Raw genomic sequence first — 26,310 nt, forward strand, 5'->3', positions numbered from 1 at the left:
GAACACAAACTGCTTGATTTGGCTGATTTATTTAAAGAGGTTCCTAGACATAAAAATACTGAGAGGGTTTTTTAGCAATTCTGGGTGTTGCTTGCTCTGTCTGCAAACACATAACTACTAATGCCCAAAAATTGGAGGGGTGCAGGGAGTGAAGTGTGGGATGGTTGGGGAGGGGGGACCCTCCATCTCTCCTGAAAGGCTATGTTCCATTTGTTTGGATTGTTCAAGTTCAAGTCCTTTACTTAAACTAAAGGTTTCAGCCAAAGCTTTCCTGTGAAAGTTGTTTATTGCTGCTGTGGTTTCTCTTTATGTTCTTAGTGTCCTGAAGCCAAATCACTGTGACTGATGCAGCACTGTCCATGTCTGCCTGCCCGAGGTGCATGAGCTTTTTGCAGTGTTGCAGGGGGTTATGTCTTTATTGTTCTCTTTTACAGTGCTCTGTTGTGTTCTGGCTTAGCAGAGAGCAAAAGAGTGCTGTGAAACATTGGCATACACCAAAAAGATGTTGACTCGTCTGTTGGGCATGTGTCAATGTGCCTTTAGTTTTATTCTAAAGCATCAACAGAGTTCCTGAGCAGAAAACGTCTTCATGCATCTTCGAAGTCAAGGAAGTGCTCAAAACAGAGGAAATTACTCCATGTCTGTCACTTTTAAGCAGGAACAGCAAAATCAATGTCTAAACTAATGCTTTGTTTCTTCTGTTGTTTTTTGCTTGTTTATTACCTTTTTAAACCAACATCTCTATTCTGGTAACATGTTAGAGGTGGTTCTTACCCCATCCTTCTGATGTGTTATAAAGGGAGAGATTGTCTATAATAAAATAGTAACAATCCTTTTTTTTTCCCCCTAACCTTTCTATCCTTCTCGTTTTGATCGTGTAGCTGAGCCCAGTCATAATATACCCTGTGAAAACACTGGTTATTTTATGATGAGATTTGCTTTTTTGTTTTAAGCCTGTTACTGGCACACTTACTTCACTAGGTACAGCATTCTCAAGTAAAATGTTACAGATTGTAAAACATCAGTTAATCCAGTTAACAGCGCCAAAAGGTGAAAGTATATGTTATGCCAAATAAGAAAATACTGCTTTTCTTTAGAGACTTGTGCTGGCCTGGAGGACATTGCTTCATAAGCTCTCTTAGGGTGCTGCTGCTTCTTTATGTAACCCAGAACTGTTTCTTGTTTGCAGGCCGCAGAATGGTTCTATGATCCTGTACAATAGGAAGAAGGTGAAATACAGGAAAGATGGATATTGCTGGAAAAAAAGGAAAGATGGGAAAACCACCAGAGAGGATCACATGAAACTGAAAGTCCAAGGAGTGGAGGTAGGAGAACAGAGCGGGTCGAGTTGGCGTGGTAGGCGGCCCGGGGAACCCCAAAATACATCCAATGTGAAGTTATCTAGAAAAACATTGGTATTTGTTAAATTCCAGCTTTTTACCTTCCCATCCCTGAAAAATCTAGACATGTTCTTTCTTTCTGCTTCGAGCCAAAAGTGAACCTGACGTTGCCGGGCGATTGTATTTCTCCTCTCTGGTTGTGGCAGGGTTGTACAGCTGCAGTGTTGAAGGGCACTAAAGTGTCTTCACACTGAACATCTTCCAGTACAGTACGAGCTCTCTGTAGCACTGTCTACACTTGGTGTTTATGTGATTTGATTCTCAGAACCACCAGCTAGTTCTTTGAGGCAGTTGCTGTAATTTTCCATATGCTGGTTAAGTGTGGGCCATACAGCATGCACACGTAGAACTTTTGTGGAGTTCAGACCAGAATCAGACTCTGCTTCAAGGCATGTTTTGAAAGAGACTGTGACTCTACTGACGATGTGATGGTAAAGAAGTTAAGGTGGATAATTTCACCTGACAGTATTTCTCAAATCAGCCTATTTATCCTGAAACGTGTTGGTTTTTGACACAACACAAACTCTGTGTGAGGAAAGAGCTGTTTGATCACACTGATCGCTTCTGATGTTAAAGGTCTGCACAGATGTGGGTAGGAAGTACATCTATTTAACTTTTTCTTTCATATTTTATTAAATGGGAATTGCATTTTCTGGTGGTAGAAGTCCAACTGCAGAGCTTTGCCTAGCTAGTTCCTAGGACAATGGGGCTGTGTTTCCCCGCATTTGTTACTGAACTTCGGGCCAAAATGGTAAGGGAATGTTATAATGTGTAATTGTAGCATTTAACTGTGTCATCAGGAAGCGCTGTAATTCCAACAAATGAGTAGTGAAGCTGTAAGGGTGTATGTTTGTATAAGCTGTATTGATTTCTGCAGCTAATAGACTATGTGCATCACTACCAAGGGCGGCTGCACCCAGTTCCGTGGGCAGAACACCACAAAGTTTGCAGTGTTTGGAATGATTGTTGGTGTTCAACAACAGGGAAAGCTTAACCCCTTATCTTGAGGAGTGTCCGGTAGCTTTCAGGATGGACTTTGGGCTAAGCTGAGCTTTCTGGCCTCAACCCCTAGCCTGTCCTGGGAGACATTTTGCATGGTATTAACCTGCTTGTTTTCTGGATGATGAGCATCCTGCACTCCCCAGTATGGCTCCAGGAGTTGTGCTGGGGGGATTGGCACTGTGGGATATCACCAAATTCAGCGTGGGGGATGTGAAGTGGCCGAGTGCCTGGAAAACATCTCGTGCTCCCGCTTCCTTCTGGGCAATTTATCATTCTTACATGCTGTCTGCTTTAATGAGGTTTTGGGTTTTAAAATAGTATTAAATGGATTGCAGTACATTACACCAGAGAGGCATAACTCTGTTCCATAATTTTTACATCCAATAACAATGTTTTATTATGACAAGCCCCCCCATCAGCATCATAGAAATTGTGCATTGTTTTTGTTTTGGGTTTTCAGAGCATGATTTAATTAACTTTGTTGAACTTCAACAATGCAGAATGCCAAAACCTACTCTGCAAAATTTACCTGTTTTGTCTTCAAGAAAGTACTCTAGGCCCTATTATCAATTTGTTCCTCATTCTTCTCACTGGGAAGCCTATCAGACCCAGCTTCTCTGGCTTTGACAGATACGGGATGCAGCCACTTACACAGCTGATGGGTCTTGCAGCAGATAAAGCAATAGCTGAGCACAAATCTGGCTCCTGGGCCAACACTGTGAACAATTAATGGCAGATTTTAATGGGGATCAAAACTGGAGGAACATAACTTCTACATAAATCTGTGTGTTAAGTAGCACTAAGGGTTGTCAAAATCCAGATTGATCATCTACGTGTTGAAAAGAAATGATTTTTTTTCCCTGGGGTACTGGGGCATAGAAAGGAACTGGTTCAAATTGTCATAACTTATGCATGCAAAGACAGAGGAAAAGAAACCAACAGGAACAGGCAAAGAGAGATTTGGGTCTGAAACAAGTCCTGCCTAAATCTGGATCTAGAAAAGTTGGATCCCCTGTAGAAACCTCTCCTGTTCCAACTGTGGTTTCCAAGGCTGGAGGAAAACCCTCTGCACTCTGCTGCACGTCCCTTCAGTGCCCTATTGTAATGGCCCCTTGTCCCATCTCGCTGCCAAGGTGGCATCTGAGGGGCTGCTGCCAGTCTCTGCTTCAAACAGTTAATTTGCCTGACCTCTAAGGTTGCTTGGGTGGAATTGTGTATTTTTAATCTTTTTAATTAATTACTCAAATCAGTACATCATGCTACTTCATGGAGAGCATCGTGGGTTTATGTTTCTCGTACCATCCGAATAGGAAGCGATGTTCTTTACTAGGACACGTGGGCAACAGCTTTAAAATAATGAAAAAGGCTTTTTTCAAAGTTGGAGTGATACTGTAGTTAACCACATTAGGGTTTAACAGGGCATGAAATAACTGTCTGCCTTGTGGCACTGCCAGATCATCTCTGCAACTCTTGCAGCCAGAAGATAAATAGGTATCATCGTCACACTGATGGAAAAATACTCGCAAAGCCAACAGCCAAGAGCGTTGACAGCATCCAAACACAGCTTTGGAAGCTGCAGCTAAGGGGCAAGAAGGAGAAACACGTTGGCCCATGAAACTACTGACCAACCAAATCTGAAAAGGGATTTGTATTAGTGGTATTAATAATTAATTGTTTCCTGAGTGTCTTCAACGTGACGACTCCCACGTCTCTCCAAGTTTTCTGTAAGGAGAAAAATGCATTTTGAAACAAAAAGTTTACACCAGATGCCTGGGGATGTTGGGATTGATCAGGACCATGTAGAAGGATTGTTAAGCATGGACAATGCAGCTAAAGAAAATTTAGGACATAAATAAGGAGTAAACTAACAAATAGGAAAACAAAAATTCAAATAAATAAGGAATAAAAATAATAAAATAATTGGCCCAGCGAACGTTAAATGATAACTGCCTGAAATCCTCAAGCTATTGTCTTGGTTAGCATCATTGTGCATGAGGGTTTTGGCTATTACTTGGTTAATCTGATGCACAGTTCTTTAGAAATCAGTGGATAAACCATAAAGGAGAAGTTAATTTGGCCTTTCCCTTAATATACCTCTTTGTGCAAGTCTTTGTGGAATCCATTAAAAATCTCTAGTCCATGATCCTTTTAAAAATTCTAATTAATTAGGATCCCTGGTGATGTGTTCCTAATCAATTCACATAATTAAAATTTTTAACCAATAAATAATAGTGAAGGGGGGTGCTGAAATAGCTTTAGCATCGTTCTGGACTGGTGCTGCTCTGACTTTGCAGTCGCTCGGCTCAGCTGATGCACTTGCCTTTTTTCCTGCGCCTGTAAATGACACATTCACAGGAATTCATAGTAAACTGCTAAAGTTAAAATGAGGTCATGTTTTTGTAGTAAAGTTCCCTCTTATCCTCTGGGGTTTGGAATGTTGGCCTGGATTCTGTTGCTCTTTATCCTGTATTGAGGATGTTTTGATCCCCCAAAGTGTTGTCTCAAAGTCGGGGCAAAGCCATGCCCCACAAGGTCCCTCCTGGAGCATGAGCAGCACAACCTGGGATGGGACTTTGCCAAACGCCTGGCAGCAGCCTGATGCTCCACAGAAACCCAGTGGCTTTAGCAGCAGCAGTGCCCCCAGCAGTGGGGACCTTCTATTATCGGGCTGGGGTGCAGAGGGCCACTGTCAGCTGTCCTGCTCGCCAGGGAGGGCTGCTCGTGGGCTGTGATGTTGTCTGACAGTGCTAATTCAGATCAGGGAGATCAGAGGACAAGATGAATGTGCCAGAGCTCGTGTCTTTGAAATATCTTGTTCTCTTGTATATAGATATATGTTATCTCAGTACAATATGATAATCTTCATGAATTTCTTTAAAAAAAAGAAAGAGTAAAACTTGATTGAAGTCTTATTACCAGAGAAACTCCCTCATGGAGATGGAGATGCAGGGTATCAGCTTTGTATGCAGGGCTTGTATTTAATTAATACTGTAACAGTCCCTTAACATTATCACAGATTAGTCCATGAGGACAGGAATGGAAATTTTAGATTATTCAATTACTGCATAAACCCTGAGACATCACCATCAAAACTTTGCTAAAGGTTTCTGTAGCGTTTGGGTCTGCAGGTGCAGTGTCCCTGAACTTGGAGTTGCCAGGCAGTGCAGCCAGAGCGATGCCAGCATCGTTTACTCTCACAGCTCGAGAGCTGGGAGTACATGCTCACAACAAGATGACTTTCCTTTTAGCAAGTGACCAAATGGGCTTTTCTCTATTGTGTGTAAAATAACCCATCACAGAATATTAAGCTGCAAAAATGTTTTTACATCCCTCAGTTCCCTGCTATTGTTGGTGAAATTTGCTGGTGAGTTATTAGGGGAGGGTGAGAGCAACTTCTGAGATCGCTGGCTCAGGCAGCACTAATCTGCAGAACTATTCCTAGGACGGTCTGATCCAATTCGCTTTAATTTACACGGGCTTTGCTCGCCCTCAGAGGTGAGCCGTGTAGTTTGCAAACTAATTAGGATTGCATTGTTCACTCAGGCTGCTTAATGCATGCCAGAGTAATACTGCAGAATGGCTTTGGAGGAGAAACGAGAGTTTAATGTGAAGGGCTTTCTCAAAATGTGACACACACGTGTGCATACATTAACACAAACAAGCAGAGCCCGGAAAGCAAAGGAGAGCAACTGCTCGTGGAGGAGTGGCAGCTATTATACAAATCTATTCTTTATCATCACTGCTAATGATATTTTCCTTATGTCTCCTAATATTTGACTTTTGCCTTGTCTAAGCAGCCTGTCCCTTAATCTCCTGTAACTCATTAGGGGACACAGAGTCCAACAGCATCTGCCCATCTTTGCTGTGACCTGCATCTCCACAGTTAATTGATGAGCAAATGTTTGTCCAGGAATGGGGACAGTGTTGACTGACTCCTCATGAGCTGTGGCTGGATCTTGTTCTGTTTCCTGTTCTAGATGGTGTTTGTGGCATCCAGAACGTAGGGTTGGGGTGGCATTGTCGTGATTCATGTGTCTCTGGCAGTCCTGGGGAAAGCAGAGAGTTGGTTTACTGTTTCTGAAGGGGAATATGGATTATCATTAAATCTGCAATGGGTCTCCTGAGAGGCTCTTCTGAAGGGAACATACATATCAATAATCTGTTTTCTATATCAGGATCCTAATGTATTCACTTGCACTAACATAAATTCACAGCAAATGGCTGTGGGTTTTGGCATCTTTTCCTCAGGCCCTATATATGTCAAGGAGATTTTATTCTTCCACAGACCTGTAACATACCTAATCCTTTCATTGTTGTGACTTATTTTGTGGTGTATAACTTAAGCAATAAAAGATTTCTTAGTATCTGGGTGTCTCAGAATGAAGGCCCAGCTGAGATCAGGACCACTGGCTTGTGTATGATGTTGGAGATCTGGTACAGTTGGGATTGCATCCTCTTGGAGCTTTGCCTCATCAGGAGAGTGGACACTGGTCGGTGTTTTAGCAGGTGGGTGCAGGAGCTGTTTGTTCAGAGACATTGTATAAAATCTCTGGATTTATGTCCTGTGTGGACTAACTTGCACCAAGTCACTAGTGCATTGCTGTGTGATGGGCAAGTAGCCTGTGGGTGAGTTCTGTCCAAGTCAAGGGCAACCATCCCTTCAGTGCAAGACAACAAGTTTGCAGCAGAGGTTCAGGTAATTGCTTTGTAATTGACTGCATCGCCTCTTTTTTCCCTGTTTAATAAATAGCGTGGATAAAGCTGAGCCACATGTGGCGGGATTGTAATTCAAATCCCATTCACTAAAGTCTGAACATTTTTCATTTAGCATGTAAAGGCAGTTTCGATGTAAATTATTCCAAAAGGATCTCTATGGACTAATGACATTATCGTCTAGATAGATTGAAATTGTTTGAGTAATTGATGCTGCAACTATACCACATACTGTGGGGGAGAAGAGGAGGAACCTGGTAACGTGAGTTTGCGCACTCCTCTGTCAAGGAGGAGTCAGGACACCAGATGGGTCTGAAGAAAGTTTGACAAACTTCAGCTTCCACATCAAGCTTCTCCATCTTACTCTTGATGTGTTTGCATAGCAGGGATAGACATTGTGCTTCTTTCTGGACACCTCCCCAAAGAAAACAAGCACATTTAATTTCTTTATATGTGCACTTTTATATTATGTAGCCATCCTTATTAAATAAAATGTTGAAAGAGTGTGCAGACACGAACTGAGGTAACGGGCACTGAAATGTGAGGCTGGTGTCACTGCAGAGGCTGTGCAGCACAAACACACACTGACATTCATATTGTCTGTTTCAGTTTAGAGAAATTTGAAATTAAATATATTTTCCGCTAGCTCTGTGTGAAAACCCATTTATGAAAACAAAATCCAATAGGAGATCTAAACATTGGTGGCCAGAAGTGCAGCACTTTGAGTATAAAATGTATGGAGGAGATTGGATTGCCTCATCTGTGATCTTGGTTTAACATGCTAGGGACTGAAGATGGAAGTGGAGGTTTATTGGTCTGAACTTTATCCCTGGGTTTGCAATTTAGATGAGACAGTTTACAGCAAAACAAAACAATTGTATATGCTTCTTGGACCAGAGACAGTGGTCTACATTTCCTTTTTGATGATGTAGTTGCCTTTCTGTGTGTGCACGGAGAAAGACTAACTCCAAAGACTAAAGTGTGTAACTGCAGGTCGCTCATCACGCAACTCCTACTGTGTTGTAAACGGGGTGCAGCGTGGCAAGGTGAAATCATTGCCGTTCCTCGCAAGATGAAGAGGTTTCCGTTTTCTGTAGGGATCCCTGTGATTGCACAGAGGATCCAGATGCTGAAGCAGCATGTGCCTTGTAATCTTGTAATTGCATTATGGGCTGTGACGGAGATAAGGGCTTGCACGGGAGTGAGGAGCCTCGGTGTCTCTGCCTTACGTGCCTGGCTTTTCATGTGTTTATAGTTATTTATTTATTTCATGGTGTGCTGGAAAGGAGAGCAAGTTGCATTCAGTGTGTTGCTGCTAATTCTGTGTGCATGACAGATGCATTAAACATTTTAATTACCTGCATTCCTGTTGGAAAAATGGGTATCACTTGCCAAAGTGTGCGTGTGGAGGGGAAGCAGTAAGAGCAGAGTCATGTCAGCATTGAAGGCACTGGAGTTCCTAATGGGCTTGTCCCCAGAACCCAGTACAGACACAAAATCTGGCAAAGGATTTCAGACTGTGGCCTTGTCCTGCATGTAGGCATGTTTGGATGGCCACCAGTTTGCAGGGTATTGTTTACTCACTGTTTTTATAGGCGAGAGATAAGAATTAATTAGCCAATATTTGTACAACTCTTTGGAAATATAAAGCATTAATTGCATACTAATACTCTGCTGGCAGAAGTGAAAGGGAAATGTGATGCAGAGGAAAGGGAATGTGTGGTCTGGGAGTGCCATTGGCCATTGGGCAGGTCTGATCAGTGTCCACACCCTGTGCACAGTTGTTCCTGCAGTGACAGTCCAGGGAGGATTTTCTTGTGCGTGTCAGTACCCCTTCTTTCTCACATTCTGAATTTTATCTGTGGTCTCTGGGAAATGTGTATACCTGCCCTTAATGGCAGAGATGCATGAACAAAGTCTGGGGAGCTGAAGCCCTCTGGGAGCGGGTGTGATGCTGTAACTGCACTCAGATGGTGGCGTCTGGGAGCAGCAGACAGGGAGAGTTGGACTTATCAGCTCAGCATGATTCATTGTCAGGGTTCTATAGATAGTTTCGATTTGGATGCTGACTGTTTGCAAAATAAAGAAGTGCCTCAAAAGGCTCCAGGAAAATAACCATGTTGAAAAAAAAAAAAAAAAGACAAAAAGCAGGGAAGCATTTTAAACAAAAGGGCACTAATGAGATGTTGGCCCCTGCTAACATAGTTGAGATAATGGCTGGTGATGGGATGAAGCTGACAGGCACAATATCCTTGGTGTTTTCCATTCAGTGAGTATGCCAGGTTTGTCATCATGGTGCAGCCAGACATTGAACCAACCCAAATACTCTATTTCTTAGAATACATTAACTGTTGTTGTCATGGGGACTCTGGGGAACCCAGGCTGCTCAGTGCTTCCCAGGAGACAGGCAGCACCCTGTGGGATAAGTCCATAGGCAAAGCCGAGGCAAGTTACTTGTCCAGACCTCAAGGAATTAGTTTGAAACAGAAGCTATTCTTACTGTGTCTGCTGTAGGTCAACTTAGAACTAAAAATTATGGGGGGAGAGGGCTGTATTATATCAGTGCTGCAACAAGAAAGCGCAAGTGACTCTATTGGCAATTAAAGTAACGTAGCAATGTAAGTGATTCTATTTCAGAAGAAAAAACCCTATTGTTCTATTCCCTGCCTGTCTTAAAAATGTCACGGGCGTTCGGTTATGTTCAGCAGTTGCCTCGACTCTGCAAGATACCTTCTCATTGTAATTGTGTGATCAGGCATTCGTCCATCCCGGTGTTTCCCTATTTCTGCTGCCATCGCGTGGCTGCTGCGGATTAACAGCGCTGGCTGCACCGTGCCAGGACTGCACCGTGCCAGGGCTGCACCGTGCCCGGGATGCACCGTGCCCGGGCTGCACCGTACCAGGGCTGCACCGTGCCCGGGCTGCACCGTGCCAGGGCTGCACCGTGCCCGGACTGCACCGTGCCCGGGCTGCACCGTGCCAGGGCTGCACCGTGCCCGGGATGCACCGTGCCCGGGCTGCACCGTACCAGGGCTGCACCGTGCCCGTGCCAGGACTGCACCGTGCCCGGGCTGCACCGTGCCCGTGCCCGGGCTGCACCGTGCCCGGGCTGCACCGTGCCCGTGCCAGGGACGGCACCATACTGGGGGCTGTGGGTATCAGCCACTGCCTCACCCCCTGAGACCCCCCTGCCCTCCACTACCAGTGCAGCAGAGTAGCCCTGGCTCTCCCTTCCCCTGACAGAGACCCCATCCTGTACCTCTGGTTTTACTCACTCCTTCAGGGTGAGCTTTGAGCTGCTCTGCCAGACGCCTTGTTCCTCATGGAGCGAGCTGCTGGTGCACCCAGAGTGCCTGCCCGCCTGCCTTTGAGAGCCGTCTGGGCAGTGTGTTCCCCTACAGCTTCCAGTGCTCCCCAACTCTCAAGGGTTTACACCAGAAATTCAAGAGTTTTGCTTCTAAAATTATTGAAATTGTGTGCCATTGGGTTAGAGCCAGGGAAGAGCTGATGTTCGTCTATAATTGCAAAGCTTTGTGCTCATGTTTTGGTGAGTTGTCAGAGTAAGGTAGAATAACCATGAACTCTAAACTGGGGTTCACAAAGTTGAAGACTCATATCTACAAATTAATTCATAAGTTAGATTAATGTCTCCAAATGCAGAGTTGGAGGGCTGGTGCTGGCACATCCCTTAGTCCCTTTGCTGATCGTTGCCGATGCACCGTGGGTCTCTTGCAGCAGTACCACCAGCACCTTTTCGGGACAGCTTGTCCATGCCTGATGGTGACTGCTTCTGGTCACTTACTGCAACAAGTATGTTGTATTTTTCCATTAAAGGGCCCTGTGCTACTGAGCACTGCAAAGTTTTAGAGCAGTATAAATAGGTTTTGAAGATGATGTCTGCTGTCTGACCTGAGTGTGTCTCCAATACTGCGTGGGGGTTCCTGTTGATTACACTTTGCCTGCAGTTTTTGTATGCCTGTTGCCTTACACAAATTTTGAATAAAGCAAGAACTAGGAAATATTTTTATGCTTAAGTACTGGAAGTTATTTGTACAAATGCCTGTGGATTTGCTGCCCTGGCTAATACTCCTGCTGCTCTTACTTTGGCGCGTGCATGATGTAAGCAGCAGTTTTGCCCCTTCCTCGTCCTTTTGTCGGTCAGGCTCACTGTCGTCCTTGGGGACAGGTTTCCATTTAGTATGTAATGTCTTACCTACCACGGCCAGAACAATTGATTTTAGCTTTTTCCTACTAAAAGAAAGCATGGTTTTGAGTGTAAAAAAGATGAAATACCTTCTCCTTTCCTGCCTCTCTTGTACTTCATGCTCGCACTTTCTTAGAGAGAATCCAGTGCTTGTACTCACTTTTTTAATGAGAGTTTCCCTTTGTTAAGGTTTTTGTAGGCCATACGTAGCTCTCTGAAGACAGAGCTGCAGACTGTTCAGAAGATAAATTACTACTATTAAACATAACAAAACTTCTACGAACTGGTTGCAGTCTAGAAAATGGAGTTTACCATGGCACCAGGCATGGGATGATGCCTCTGCTGGGCCGCCCTAGGAAAACAAAGATGTCTCTTTACTAGTGATTAAAGTACTCAGTTCTAACATACTTGTTAGATTTTGATATTTGTCTTTCTTGACAATCAATCTGTTCCTTTGGGTATTGGGCTTGACTTGTGTTTTTAGTGGGTGAGCTCGAGATGCAGGCAGACGAGCTCTGCATCAGGGAGACTGGCATCTGGGGCCCAGGAGAATGGTGTAGTTTTTGGTCACTAGTGATGATGCTTTTTTGGTCCATTGCTTCATTATCTATCGGTTATAACTGAGACTTTCCTCTGGCCAAATGCGTGAGAAACGGGAGTTGTATGCTGTGTACAGGTTCCCTGTGCTGGCATCCCCCATACCAAAGCATCAGTCAGAGGCAGGAAAAGCTACCTTATGTACTGCTTTTGAGGGAAACTTGGTGATAATATACGTGGTGGATAAAAACAAATCTTGAGCATTGGAATATTAACTTGAAACATTTGAGAAACATCCATCTAAAAACATTCGGTTCCTTTTTCCACTTGCTTTCATGTTGAGATATGTTTAGACTGCAGTGTCATTTTAATCTCTCCTTGTTGGAATAATTAAAAAGCCCTTTGAAATAACAAAAACCTGATCATTTTTTGTGTATTGAGTCATGTACTTTCTCATAAACATTTGCTGAAGTTTCTGCCCTGGCTCCAGGCCTTGTGATCCAAAGCCGTGACCCTGCCCTGTCTCAATCCATACGGCAGGCAGAGTGGGCAGAGAAGGTTCCAAGCCCTCAGGGGCCCTTCGATGTCCAGGGTGTCACACTTCTGAATTAACACTTTTTGGACTATAGTAATTATATAAAATATATGGAAGGATTTTGATTGCAAATCCAAAATCTGAAGGCTTATTAATGGCTGGAGGGCACCAGAATTTAATACTTGCCTGTCTTCTTGTCACAACATTTTAAAAACCTGTGGCAGCCGAGATGATTCTATATATAGCAACTTCATTTGAATAGTCTGCATAGCTTTCAAAGTAAATATTAATTCCATTATGCTATAAACTGTTATTTATCATGACAGAAAGCCATAAAGTTATTTTACTAGAATACAGCCAGTAAATTGCATATCCGAGATGAGATACAGCACACATTGAACTCCAGCAGCAATTACCCAACATACTTTATACATGTCGGTATTAAACACACTTAGACACCAGTGGCAGCTGAAGCAGGGAACCCTCTGGGTTCATTGCCCAGCAGAGGAGATCCACCGCAGAAGGCAGTGGTCAGGGGCAGAGGGCAGAGCAACCCACTGATGCTGCTTCTTGCATATTGTATGTCTGACTCCTTTAGTTACCTAAATTAGTCATTAAAAGTGCCTCATAATTGCCTGACTCCCAGGTATTGCGAGAAGTCTGTTTTAATGATGCTTTTTTTTTCCTAAGGTATAGGGCATTTAGACTTGCAGAAGGGGATTATTTAGCAAGATGTCCCTCCTGGAGGTGTGGGCTGCTGGCAGATGCCGTCAGGGCTTCATCCTTCTTCATGATGTGTGTGTGGGGTTAAACTGTCTGCGCCAGCAGCTTCCCCGTGCTCCGGTTGCATCGAGGGGTTGATTATTGCTCATGCAGAAGCCTCAGTGCAGAAGCAGGAGCACCTGCAGCTCTGCAGCGTCCTGGGTAGAGGACGTATCAGGAGAGCTGCTGTTGTGACAGTGCAGAGGATGCTGCACAATATTACAACTTTCAGTCGGTTTTATGAATGCTGTCACTGATTGCAGCCTTCGGCGGGGACTGACCTTCAGCATAGATTAGATCTTCCATTTTATAGCGGAAAACAATATCAGGGAAACATTAAGGTTCATCAGCAGTTGGATGCGCTTGTGCTAGCAGAACAGTGAAGGCTATCTGCCAAAAATTATTGACTTCTTGTTGACTTTCATCTACGAAAATAACTCTTTTTATAGATAACCTCTGAGAGCTGTGCAGTGACTGGTGTTAAAGGAAACCCCAACAGAGTATTAAATAAAATAATTACTTAAAAATTAGATCATTTATTTTTCTTTAGTGACTAATATCATCCACCTGTGCCACAGTGGAAGAAGAACTGTTCATTGTATCATATGTGTAAATATTTAATACATTTGAGTAAAAGCTGGTGAGAGAAAAAGACTGATTTCATCAGAAATATCTGCAAAATCAACTAGATTTCTTTCAGTACCAGCAAGATTAAAACCACTAGATTGTCATTGGAGGACTGTTCAGATATCAAAGGATCTTCTCTGTGTGCAACCACTCTTTGAATTGTAGAAATACCTTTGAAATGTCTCAGCTCTTCATGAAACAAACAAAAGCTGAAGTGGATTGGGGATAGTTCATGGCTTTAACATTAGTTTATCAAAATCAAATTAAAATTTGTAATGATTGCTGAAAGCCCATTTTAGGAGGAAAAACCCCAAGCAGACAGAACATTGTTAGCTGTAATGTTTCTTGATACCTTAAAACCAGGAGGGTACATTAACTAAAATACAAGTTGCAAGGTCAAGAGGAACAACTGTGATCATCTGACCTGTGTAGCACACATCAGAAAATTCCACCTGCTGATGCCTGAATTTAGTGTGTGGCTTCTTGTTGAGCCTTTGTCTTTCAGAAGGATGCTGATCATGATTTAAAGATACGAAAACACAGAGGATCTACTGCATGCTTAGGAATGATGCTTCAAGGGACTAAGTGCACGTTCCGTTCAAATACTTCATTTATCGTTACGCTGGCTCTGTCCCCTGTCTTCTAGGAGCCTACAGCTGGATCTCTTCCATCTGGCAGGGCTGACAAGGCTGTGCTTAGGGGAGGTGAAGTGCTGACCGTGGAGGCTCGCTGTGCTTTCAGCAGCCCAGTGCCCCTGTAAGTCTGGTGACATTTTGCCTCTTCCCAAGCAAACCTGCCAGCCCACCAAAGGTCAGGCTGGTAGGTTTGCATGGGGAGAGACAAAATGATCATAAGTCATCAATATCCCTCTCTGTGGGGCAGGAGAGGGCCAGGGCACGGCCAGTATCCCACTGACTGCTGAAGAGGCGGGAGGGAAACATAGTCACATTGTTGAGCCGGTTCCCAGCCCAGCTGACAGAGAGTTGCTTGACAGATTGTGCTTTGACACAAGTGTGGTTGGTACAAACAAGCCCAGATGCCCTGGACATTGGGACAACGCAAGAGGGAAAATTTGGGTGTCAAAGGCTGTTGACAGATTGTCTTTGACAGGAGCACGTGTCTGAGTCAGCACAGCCGGGGACCTCGGTACTGGCCAGGAGATGAGTCAAGGCCATGCCCTCCCCAGGCCTCTCAGCAAGAGGCACAAAACTGACCCAGGAGAGACATTCAGAGACAGAACTTGAATTTTAATGTGTTTATGAAATGCTTCTCATGGCATTGCATGACAGGCAGATCAGTTACTCCCTTTCCACTGTGCCACATCACTTCTGTTACATATTACTTCTGATCTTAGCAGTGCTCTCGCGTGAGTTGCTCTAAAATGATATTTCTGTTGCTCTTTATAGAAAACTACTGACATTTCCTCATCCTTTCCAGTCACTGTTGCTGAAACCCTTCCCACTGTCCTGTAACCTCCTTGTCCTTCCAGTAGCTTCTCTTGAAACACTTAATGCCTGACCAACACTGTCCTTGCCTGCCATCCCAGTTCTGTCACCTTCTCTTTGCAACCCATTGATGGCACCTTGGCTCGTTCTGCATCTGTTTCAAGGCCACCTTCTTCACCTTTAATATTTTTAGAGTGTCGCCCTGTTGGTGTGTTTTGTCTTGATTTCTCACTTGTTTTTTCATTCCCTCCACCCTTTGCAATTCTCTCCCCACATATATCGTCTTTTATCTCTCCAACCCTGACCATCTGAGGTTGGATCCAATGTCTTTTCTTCCTCTGCCCTTGTTTGCCTTCCCTGTGCTACACTATGTGTTCTTTGGGGCACGCAATATGCCTTCATCTTTCTCAGAGTGCTGTGTGCTTCTGCAGGGCTGCATAAATGATTAACCACGCTGATGATAAAATGTAGGGCATGGTGTGGTTTCGGATGGGAACTACATTGCCATTGAGGATATGTTGTGCTTCGAATGATGTAAATGTCTTTCACCAAGTAGAAGAAGCGTCTAGGACCTTAAAAAAGGTCCTTTTTTTTATTGTATGAAGCTCAGAGTAACAAGAAAGACCTTGAAATGCTTCATCTATACAGGCCAGGGTTTTTTATTACTGTGCATACACAGAAGTAGCTCTGGCTCTGGATTTCAGGTTTTTTCTCCCTGAGACCCTTGAGACAGGTGCTCAAGAAGCATGCTTTTAGGAGTGTACAGACCTGTTCTGACCTTCACTTTTTGGGAGTCACCATTGGATCTATTAATCAGCTAACCATCTTTTTTATGAGGGAGGAATTCCATCAGTGGTTTGCTCTTTCAATAAATGTGACAAGTTTCAAGATACACGGCTTTCCCATGCTGGAGTCAAGAGAGCAGGGAAGGGCATGGCTGGGAAGCAGCAGATGAGCTTAGCTGTTAGCAATTCCCTTTGTAATCTGGAAAGAAAGGGAAGCAGCCCTCAGACTACCTGGTTGGGAGCTACAGGTCAACTGTGTAAACCAAACACGGGGCAGTGAGAGGAGACGGTGCTTCCGCTGCCAACACAGAACGTCCAGTGAGATGCTCCTGATGTGTCTCAAGATCACACTTGGAAGATCTGAGAAATAAAGTGGACTGCCTAGCTGCTTCCTTGTGCCTTCCCTACGTAATTAATCAACGGTTTCAGCCTGTCAGTTAGGCTAAGTGGGGAACAACGTGTTTCTGTCATTTCAGCAACTTCAGTTGAAGTGCGCTCCCACGGGTCGGTCTGGCAAGTGTAATCTGGTTTTGTTTCCTTTTTATAGCTTCTGTCTGCTGCTTGGCAAATGAGAGAATCGGGTAAAACAGACAGAAATAGCACACACTGTGGATAGACAGGAGTGACCTTCTGTTCTTGGAGCTGGTGAAGTTCTTGGGAAATGCTGAGAAATGCCTTAAAGGAAGTTACAGGTGTGCAAATGGTTAAGGTGAAGCTTAATAAGGTCGAGATGAAATGTTTGAAGACCCTCTAACAACATTCACAAAGTGCTACTTTTGATCTTTATCAGTGTTCAGGGAAAACGTTAACATAGCATCGCTTGCAGCTCTGCATGGGACCCATAGCAGGGTGTCTCCACTAGAAAGTGCGATAATTTTGGCTGTGTTTTCCCTTAAGTTTCAGCCAAGAGAAGCAGGGTTGTTCCTGTGCACTAGCAATATCCTGCCATGGCTGGGATACCGTCCCTCTGCAAGGTGGTTCCACACCAGCACTGGTGTTGCTTTGTGACATGTGGTGCATGGGAGCAGAACCCCCAGTGGCATTGTGTAATGTGCCCAGGTTGATTTTGGATGACTTATGATCGTTTTTTGAGCCTAACATCATCAAACCATCCTTTAAAACATGGAGCAACCCAAGTGAGGAATCATAGAAAACCTTCCCCTCTGTACTCTTGTGCCCTGATAAAGAGTTTTCTGTTCAGGATCTTGGAGGAACATCCTTATTTTATGAATGACTTTAGGGAGAGGAGCAGTCCCCACCAGGAAACCATCAGGGAGGGTGGATTTTATTATATTTTGCTGGTAAACAAAAACTGGTACATTTAATACTTGCCCAAGTCCTGTGGGATCTCTCTGACTAATGCGAAATGACAGTTGTCACAATATTCCGTATAAATACCCGTCTATTTGCAGGTGTCTGTTCTATATTTAATGTGATCCCACCTTTCTTGCTGCGAGGGAGAAAGGGATGATCGATGTACTCTGCACCTATGTCTATCATTTATATTGTTTTGTCATTTATAAGAATTCAAGGATTTTAATGCACTCGGCAGCTCACCACGGTGATTGTTATTCATGCAATTTATCTGCAGAGCGCAGATTGCGGAGGTGATGTCGGGCTGATTGCTCGGCGGCTCTGCAGTGACGCAGGCAGCGGTGGCTGCACCCTGTGCTCCCGAGCAGAGCCGCTGTCTCGGGTCAGACCAAGATGTGACGCGTTGGGTTTAGTGAGAGCACAACATTTACAGAAATGTACCAAGAGATGGGGATTTGTAAAGTCAGGAGTCTGTGTGGCCTGAGGACCCTAATGCCAGATTGTGATAAATGTGCAGGCGCTTTCTCTAGTTCTATATGTTTGATCTGGTGTTAAGCAGACATTCTTATGTGGCTGGTATTTTTCCTTGTGGATACCTTGAACCCTTAATGTATTAATTTGCATATATACGTATCTATTTATATGCATATATATATTTACATCGCTATAATTTACTTGCTCGCAGTCAGTGAATTATTCATGAGGAGCGGTTTGAATTTTAATTCAACAGCATCTTGCTTAACTCAGACTGTAAATGTATTCCTGACCTCAAAGATAGGAAAATTCACCACAATATTGGCCACGTATGCTTCCCTACAACTGTCCTAAGGGCTTCCTTGGAGCCGCGTGTGGGGAAGCATCCCGATGCAGTTGCTCCAGCGCAGCCCCGTGGGACACAGGCTGCTGTCACACCCAGCAAACCCATGTCTTGCTCACCACAGTGACCCCTGATTTCAGGGACCCGAGAAGGGAGAGCCCCAGCGCTCCCTGGTTTAACACCCATGTACCCGTGTGTTGACCTCCAGCGGAACGTGCCAGCTGGTTATTTACATACCGTGCCAAGCTCCAGCAGCCTCAGACAGCCCTTTGCTTTGACTATTGAATAAAGCATTTTTGTAGCCTGCTCAAAATCTTCTAGCTGTGTTTACATTTTAATAGGCACTGCTGTAGAATAGAACATATTTTTATTGCTTACATTTATCACTAAGAGCAAAGCCGGAGTGCCTGGATGCAGCTTTGCAGAGAACACACTCTCCCAAGTAATCAGGACGTGGAACTATTTAGGGGAAAATACCGTAGGATTTTTACCTCGTCAGATGACCATGCTGTGCCTGCATTTGATTGCTGATGTACATTATTGGAAAGAAATTCTGTTTAAAAATAAGATTTCAGCAATGTATACGTGGAATAAACCAAGCAGGAAGTGGAAAGCTGCATCTCTTTGTTTCAAACCAAAAGAGAAACTTCTGATACCTTCATTCAAAAAGTAAAATTAAACAAAGTATGTCAGCTTTTGAAATTACTTGCTCTAAATACATTGCACTTGAAGGATGATTTGCCTCCACAACAGCACTTGAGGCATTTTGTCTGCTCCTGCAGGAAGTCTGGAAGGGAAGGCAGAGGTATCCCAGTCAAGGATGTTTTGGTGGCGTTCCTCCCTTTTCAGTGGGAAAATCCTGCCTGATTCATGCAGATGAAGGAACAGTTTGTGGTCTGTGAGTGATTCCTTCGTGATGCCCCCACGGCAGTGTGAGAAGCAGGCAGACACTGCTGGTTGGTGCCTGGGATGCCCTTCCCCAAAGCAGGAGATGCTGCACCACAGCGATGGTCATGCGATGCTCCATCAGCAGCACCCGCTGCCACCGCTGGCACAGAGTGAACAGCCACATTCCCTGGGGAAGCCTCTCTGTCCTCTCCTGCCATTCCCTGGAGGCAGCTCATTAAAACCACAGATGCGATTTAACAATAAACTTGCCAGGTGTTTGTTTAAAAGGACCTGTGCGTGGCAGCAGAAGCAGCCAGGGCTGAGGGTGTGCAGGCTGTCACCCTGTGCAGGGATGGGGAGTGGCTGAAGTTCAGAGCCAGCCCCACCAGGACAGCAAGCACAGTGCTTGGAAGGCAGCGACGTGTCAGCAGTTCTCATCATCTGGCATCTGGAGTGCCAGCAAAAGCGACTCTCGAACCAGGACATGGCATGGCGTGATTTAGGAGGAAGCTCAGATTTTGCAATCTGCAGGCAATTTGAGCTGATGGATCTGCTCACTAAAGCTAATATGGATTTGCTCAGGACAAACAGCTTCGTCTGCAAAGCTCCTGCTTGGAAACATTTTGGCGCTACTTTGATAGGAAGGGGGATGGTGATGGATGGGTAGAATCCCACGAGCCGCCTGTTGCTTTAAAAAGTTGATTGTGTACTTAAAAAGTGAGACCAAAGTTTTGTGGTTGAATGTTGGATCATTATTCAGACCCTGTTTTCTGTTGGAAAAAAAATGAATGTTGATGAATCTAATTCTCTCAAATCAATTTCTTATAAAGAGAATTGACTTTGTATTTTGCTTAGCATGACAATTTGCAGGCAGCAAACAGCTATAGGTACATGTACCAAAGACAAAGTACGAACTGAATCACAGGTAAAGGAGAAGCTAGTTGGCAATATATAGCAATTCCAAACTTTTGGTAGGCAGCATTGGGCAGTTGTCAGCTTACACTTCATGGTCTGTGATATGTAATGCCACACCAGATCTTGAGTTAAGGTGTGTTCTTCACCCTAGGGAAACACGCAAATCAGGGCTTCAGGAACAAATCCTCCTCCTCCCCCACAGGCATCCTCTGGGGGCATTATCTGCAGGCTGCTCTCTGCAGCGGATTGATCAGCATCCAGTGGCTCCTCTGCAGAGTGCTCCATCATGACTGTCTCCATCTGGGTGTCCTGCCCTTTCCGGGGACTTAAATAAGGCTCTGAAAGGGAGATGTGTGGTGGCTCATGCAGCAAAATGAAGTTCAAGTGCAGTGATAATAATACAAATGCTTATTATAAATGCAGCGCTCCGTAACATGGGAAGGAGTGTTTGATTATTGAGGTTGAGAAGTCTCTGTGTCAGCTGCTGACAAATGTGCAGTGCAGGGATCCCTCCTCACTTCTTGCTCTAACTTTTTCAATGGGTTTTTTTTCCTATCTGCACTTCTCAGTGCTTTTCATGTGTTCTGTCTACTTCACAGCCTTTTAAATGGTATTTTCCCACCTTGGTAGTGACAATCCATCAAATTCTGTGTGCTACGTTGTTAAGGCTTCGTGGCAGCCCTTCGAGCCTGGTGTGCCAGCCTTGCTGCCTAAAACATCAATGGCAAGAACCCTGTGGATCTTTATCTTCCGACCTCGCTCACCACTAAAATAGTGTCCTGTGGATTTCATATGAAAAGGATACAACCTTATTTGTTCAAAGATCAGCCAGTCTTGCCCAGAGGAGTAGTAAAATTCCAAACTTTGCTTTTAGGAATCCTCCTTTGTAAGTAACATTTTTCAGAGTTAAATGGTAGGTACACAGTTCAAATGAAATACTGAGGCTGAGTGGCTTGGAGCTGTGTAGGGTTTTATGCTGTGCTGATGGGTTTCGTTAGGAGAGCTACAGATGTAAAGAAGGTTCTTTCTGCTGTAGAAGGCACTTCAGTACTGCTTTAGTCCAGTCCTACACTGGTCTTGCCATAATAAGAAGTGGTGTGAATCTGTCCTGGTGCTCCCCACAAAAGCCTTCAAACCTTTGGTCTGAAGCTCCATGTCTCATGGTGGAGAAGCTTTCAAGTTGCTCGCGTTAACGTCAAGAACTGTAAATACCTGGTTACTGAAGCAATGGTTGAGAAACCCCCAGTGAGTAGGACCCCAGCCACGAGCATCCTAGTCCCTGCTTGCTGTGTGAACTTATATGGCGTGGGCAGGGAAGATACAGCAGCTGGGTGAGAGCCCAAGTCTTGTCCATGCGATCTGTGCTCTGGTCATTACTGGGTAAATGGACAAAGCCTTATTTCACTCTGTGGTAGGGAGAGTGCTGCTGTTTTTCATGCAGAAAATGAGTTATCTGTTGCCAAAACAGACCCTTGCCGTCTGCCTGTAGGTCCTTGTGCCATCAGCAGCTGCATTCATGAGAAGGTTTTATGGCCACGTGGTGTCAGACAGCAAATCCTGGCTGCCATGCGAACGTGGTCATTAGGATTCTGTGCTTTTGCCTGTTAATGGTACCACAGAATAGTGATAATTATATGAAGCATCATTTAACATCATTGCCAGTGTGCTCTATGTTTATTTATACACATTTTCATTCACAGTCAGCAGAACCCAGACTCTAAAAAGCACCTGATTAAGTAGAATATCCCTCGGCTGTTCCTCCATTACTAGGCTGCCAGTATTGCAGTTCAACTACACCACAGACCATTTTCTGAGTTAGGCAATGGCCCCTCCATTTCTTTTCCTTTCTCGGTTCACCCTGGTGATACTGGAGGACAGTTCCTCAAGGTGATGCCTTCCCCTGCTCCCTCCTTCTGAGGGATCCATTAAAAGCTCATTAAACTTTTTACAGACATAAATTCAAAGTGCTGAAAGTTGCTGGACTTTGGAAAATGCGTGGACAATATAAAAGGCTTTTCTGTTTCTTGTCCTGGCTGTAAAGCAGACAAGCCAAGAGCAGAAAATAGGCACCGTCACCCAGCTAGGCCATTTGTGACAAAAATCTGTGCTTATGAACACCACCACTCTTTTGGCATGTTTATTGCATTAGAAGAACCATTCCTTGTTTACTAAATAGGAGGTTTCTTCTGCTTTGCTGCATTGCTGTGTTTGTTGACTCCCTCTCCCTGCTGATCTCATTGCTGCTTCAGAAGGAGGAGTGCAGCCTCTCTTGTTAAAATGTCCTCAGCTGTAAGGAAGCCAAATAAGGAAGGATTCCTGGTGGACTCTGGCAGATGTAACCCATGAGCTGTTAGAGCCAGTGTAGACTGTAACAGACGTGACCTTGGCTGTCTTGTTCTGTGTGAGAAATGGGAAACGGTGGTGGAAAAGGCTCGGTAAGCAGGAGGCCAGGTAGGTGAGCCATGAAACTTTTCCATTTCATCTTCACTTTGCAAGCTGTCCATGTGCTTCCTAGCACGTCCATCCTCTGAAGTGCCATGCAGCGCCTTGGAATCACTTTGCAAACTTTTTGCTGCACCTGCAGGAGACCTTGAACTATAAAATAGCATTTTATTATCTGCATAACGCTGGACTCTTGCAGGAATGCCAATGTCAGAAAGATTGTTAATAAATAATGAACAGCAGAATGAGCCAAGGGTTGACCTTTTGTAGAGCACCATCTGTCACTGGAGCTTCACTCGATCTTTACTTCCAGTCTTGATTTCTTTTCCCATCCCCCTTTGGGGATATTGTAGGTTTCACTCTTATGAATAGCTTTTGTCTGACTTGTAAAAGCTCTTGTAAAATTGAGAGGTTCCCAGCTTTCATAGGAGACAAATATTTAGGGGAAGTAAATCATGGATGTTTGTGAAACTGCCAGTGACTATAAACACGACCCTCCTCAGACCAAATCTGTGTGGCACAGGAAAGCTGCTGGAAAACGTCCTCAGATCCTGTGAGTTAGGGAGAGTGTCTGAGAGCATCTGCGGGACAGTAGATTATAACCTGAATTTACAGCTGCTGTGTTGTCCACTTTCTGTATTGTCTGGCAGTGGGAAGCCAAGAAGGCGAAATCCAGAGAAAGAATTTGCCAAGTGTTTTAAGTCAGAGCTTGCTCGTGTGCTCCTGAGAAATTGATCCCATACACCTTAAGAGGTTGCCTGTGGGTAAAGCAAATCCTAGTGAGCATGTGCTCTTGGTGCACTGCAGTGTGAGCATCATGTGTCTTGTCATGTAATTTAAGAGGAGAGTATGGGAAGATAAATGCCTCAGTTTTTCAGAATTTTCATAAATAAGTGCTTGTTAAAAGCCTGCAAATTCATCCTCTCGGGTTCAGGTGCAAGTGGCCTTTTGGCAGTATGGTTCACATTTGCTGTCTCCTCACCTCTTTAGCAATAGTACCATCAATGGAAGGATGTTGTAACCACATTATGATCTATACAAAATTTCTTTCCTTAATCCTTTCTAACTTCCAAAGCCTTGAATCATAGAAATCAGCTGCACATATAATCTATGAAGTGGTTTCTCCTGCCTTTGGAGCCAAAGGTAGATGATACCCTGTAGTGTATTTTATAATGTTGTGCAGAACCTAAAATGTTCCAAATGATGAAAGTTCTGTCACTGGGCTGGAAGGTGATTCTAAAGCATGATAAGTCATATTGCCACCAAGGTTTCCTTGATGTTCTGCCTGAGTTGAGGAAGAATTTTGTTGTTTCTACCTACTGTAAATTTCCTACCATCTACAAAAATACTTGTCTCAATGTCTGATGGTTTCTTTTCTGTGGGCTTTCCAGCTGTGTCTTTCTTCCCTCAGTCTGAGCAGGATGATGAGCTGAACCAAGCTCCTTTGGTGGTGTTGGTTTCTTTTTCTTCCTCAATGTTGGTTATTTTGAAGGCAACTCAGATTTAGCTCATTTTAGCCTCTATATCCTGACTCAGCTGGAAGAAGGAATGATTATAGTATGACTCCCTACATTTTATCTGTAATTTTAAATGGAAGGATTTTCTAGTTAAATGCCTTGCTGGGTCCTATTTCAGAAGCTTCTTCTGCTTTGACTTGGCTGCAGCTTGGATGCAAATCATTTGCCTTCCCACACATTAGCACAAGCTGATGGTTGTAATTATGTTTGTAACGCTGCAGAGATGGGTCTAACTGCACAGATCACAGGCATCCTCCCTCAGCAGCATTGCTTGGGTGTTATTCACCTCTCGGGCAATGCTGAGCAGACTTTGCTAATTTAAATATAAAAGTGCTCCAAACCCAAGCTATGGACAGAACACACAATGCCTCTTGTACTGAGGAAATGGGACCGTGGGGTCCATCCAGGTGACCACTACCTGCAGGATCTCTTCCCTGGCCATGCGTGTCTGGCAGCTCAGGCTGTGTCAGGGTCAACATTCCCAGGGGTTAGTTTTGGACCCCACCACGCATCAGTATCCCTCCAATTTATGTAAAAAGTGACCTTTGCCTACATTCCTCCCTGTTCCTGTCCTCCCGTCACAGTATCTCCCTCTCCTGAAGAGTGCTGACAGGAGCTCCCTTCCTTCCCTGTCATTCTGGAGAATGTCGGTGAACCCTATGGAGAGGTGACCTCCATCAGGAGAGCACAACTGGCCCTGGATGCAGCCCAAGCCAGAGTCCTCCTCTGACAGGCAAGGTGACATTGGGGCTCACATCAGTATGCAGTGTCTCCCTCTGCTCTGAGAGGAGGGATTTCTGTAGGAGTGAGAGGTCACACATGCTGTAAAGAGCAGACCCCAGTAACACAGACAGAACGTGGCCCTGAGCTTCTTGACCCAAAGGAGCCACAAAGCCCAACTTCCCATCGCAGCAGCCATTCAATTTGATTTGCTACAGTTATTTTCACTGTGGTTCTGTTGGATGCTGTGGGGTCACTGATGTTCTGGTTCAGGAGGCAGAGGAGGGTCCGTGTCATGCACCACCATCGCTGCCTCCTCACCTACACAGGATGCTCCTGCCTTTTCATGTGGATTTCCAGGGGGATTATTGCTTAGAACTGCTCTTTACCCAGACCATTCCTGTGCTGTTGGCATTGCAGTTGTGACTGGAGACAGCTGTGGATGCTTTGAGGGGACAGGGCAGCAGAGAAACTCTGTTTTGAATAGAGATAGGGTGAAAGTAGAGAGGTCAGGCATCCTGTTAAAAATCATTTAAGCCCCAGAATGAGGTTCAGTAAGGTTCACTTGCTGGAAAGCACACTCGTGAAGCTCTGCAAGCTGCTGAGGCGGGCCAGCACACAGCAGATGCAGGGTCAGAGCTGATCCCCTGCACGTGTCACTGCCACAGGGACATCCCTTGACAACATGTGCCTGAGGGGAGAGCTAGGGGTCAGGATCCGAAGGGTAAGAGGCTCTGAGGGTGCTCCCAAGGTGCTCCTGCCCAGCATCTCGCTTTCTGCTCACATCAGGATTTTGTATTCGATTTTTCTAGCCTTTTGTTTTTATTTTTTAAGATAAATGTAGCTGGAAAACACAGAAGATTTTAGAACTTTCCTGCTTTGTCTCTAATGGCCACTGGCACTTCTAATTCAATATCTGGACTTTTGCTCATGGAACTACTTCTCATCAGGTCGAGATACCTCACAGTGTCTTCCTCCTGAACTGCAGAAACAACTTTATTTGATTCAAAGTACGTGGAAAGATAAAACTTGAAAGTCAATTGACTTAAATGTGGAAAAAATGCAGCTTGGTTATTATGGCGTATGCTAAATTTTAATAGCATTTAGAAAGTGTTTTGTGGGGTAGAAAGGAGAAGCAAACCCATCAAACCTCAGCTGTGTTCAGGTTTATAGTGCAGAACACTTTGCTACTGCCATCCAAAGGCTTTAAAATGTAATAAGGCACGGTTGAACCTAAGGGTTTCAAGAGCTATGTAAAAAGCATGCATATAAAGGAGGAGAATAAAAGGTTCCACTGTAGATCAGGTAGGATGCAGGCAGAGATGCTTTTAGTGGAAAAACCTCTTTGACTTGTTCTGTTTTGTAGATAATTATTTACTAAGATGTATGGTTACTTAAAGAATAACATTCTGACAAGTTCTGAAGGCTTGGAGTAGCACTAATGTATTCTGCTGCTTCTGTTCAGAAAAAAAACCCCAACCCACGACAATGGCAATAATGTCCTCATCTGTTTTTAAAGTACATTTAAGAAAAAACAGTCGGAGAAGCTGCTGTTCTTTGATTAAAAAAAAAAGTAAACCTGAAGAGTGATCTAGTTCAACAGTTTGAGGTGTTGGGTGTCATTTCTGACTTGAGCAAGCGCTGCAGCAGCTGATGCCTGGCTGTTATCAGGAATTGCATTTTCATT

At 44.3% G+C, this 26,310-nt stretch overlaps 1 protein-coding gene across 2 annotated transcripts in view; it reads left to right on the forward strand.

Annotated features, from left to right (window-relative positions):
- Positions 1 to 26,310, forward strand: part of CAMTA1 (calmodulin binding transcription activator 1) — a 244,461-nt gene that overhangs the window by 74,956 nt on the left and 143,195 nt on the right. For both annotated transcript variants that reach the window (XM_062012821.1, XM_062012819.1), the window contains one exon: positions 1,190 to 1,325. In XM_062012821.1, the coding sequence (XP_061868805.1) occupies positions 1,190 to 1,325 (136 nt within the window). The remainder of the gene's footprint in view (positions 1 to 1,189; positions 1,326 to 26,310) is intronic.

The sequence above is a fragment of the Colius striatus genome, chromosome 21 (genome assembly GCF_028858725.1).
Source record: "Colius striatus isolate bColStr4 chromosome 21, bColStr4.1.hap1, whole genome shotgun sequence".
NCBI lineage: Eukaryota > Metazoa > Chordata > Aves > Coliiformes > Coliidae > Colius > Colius striatus.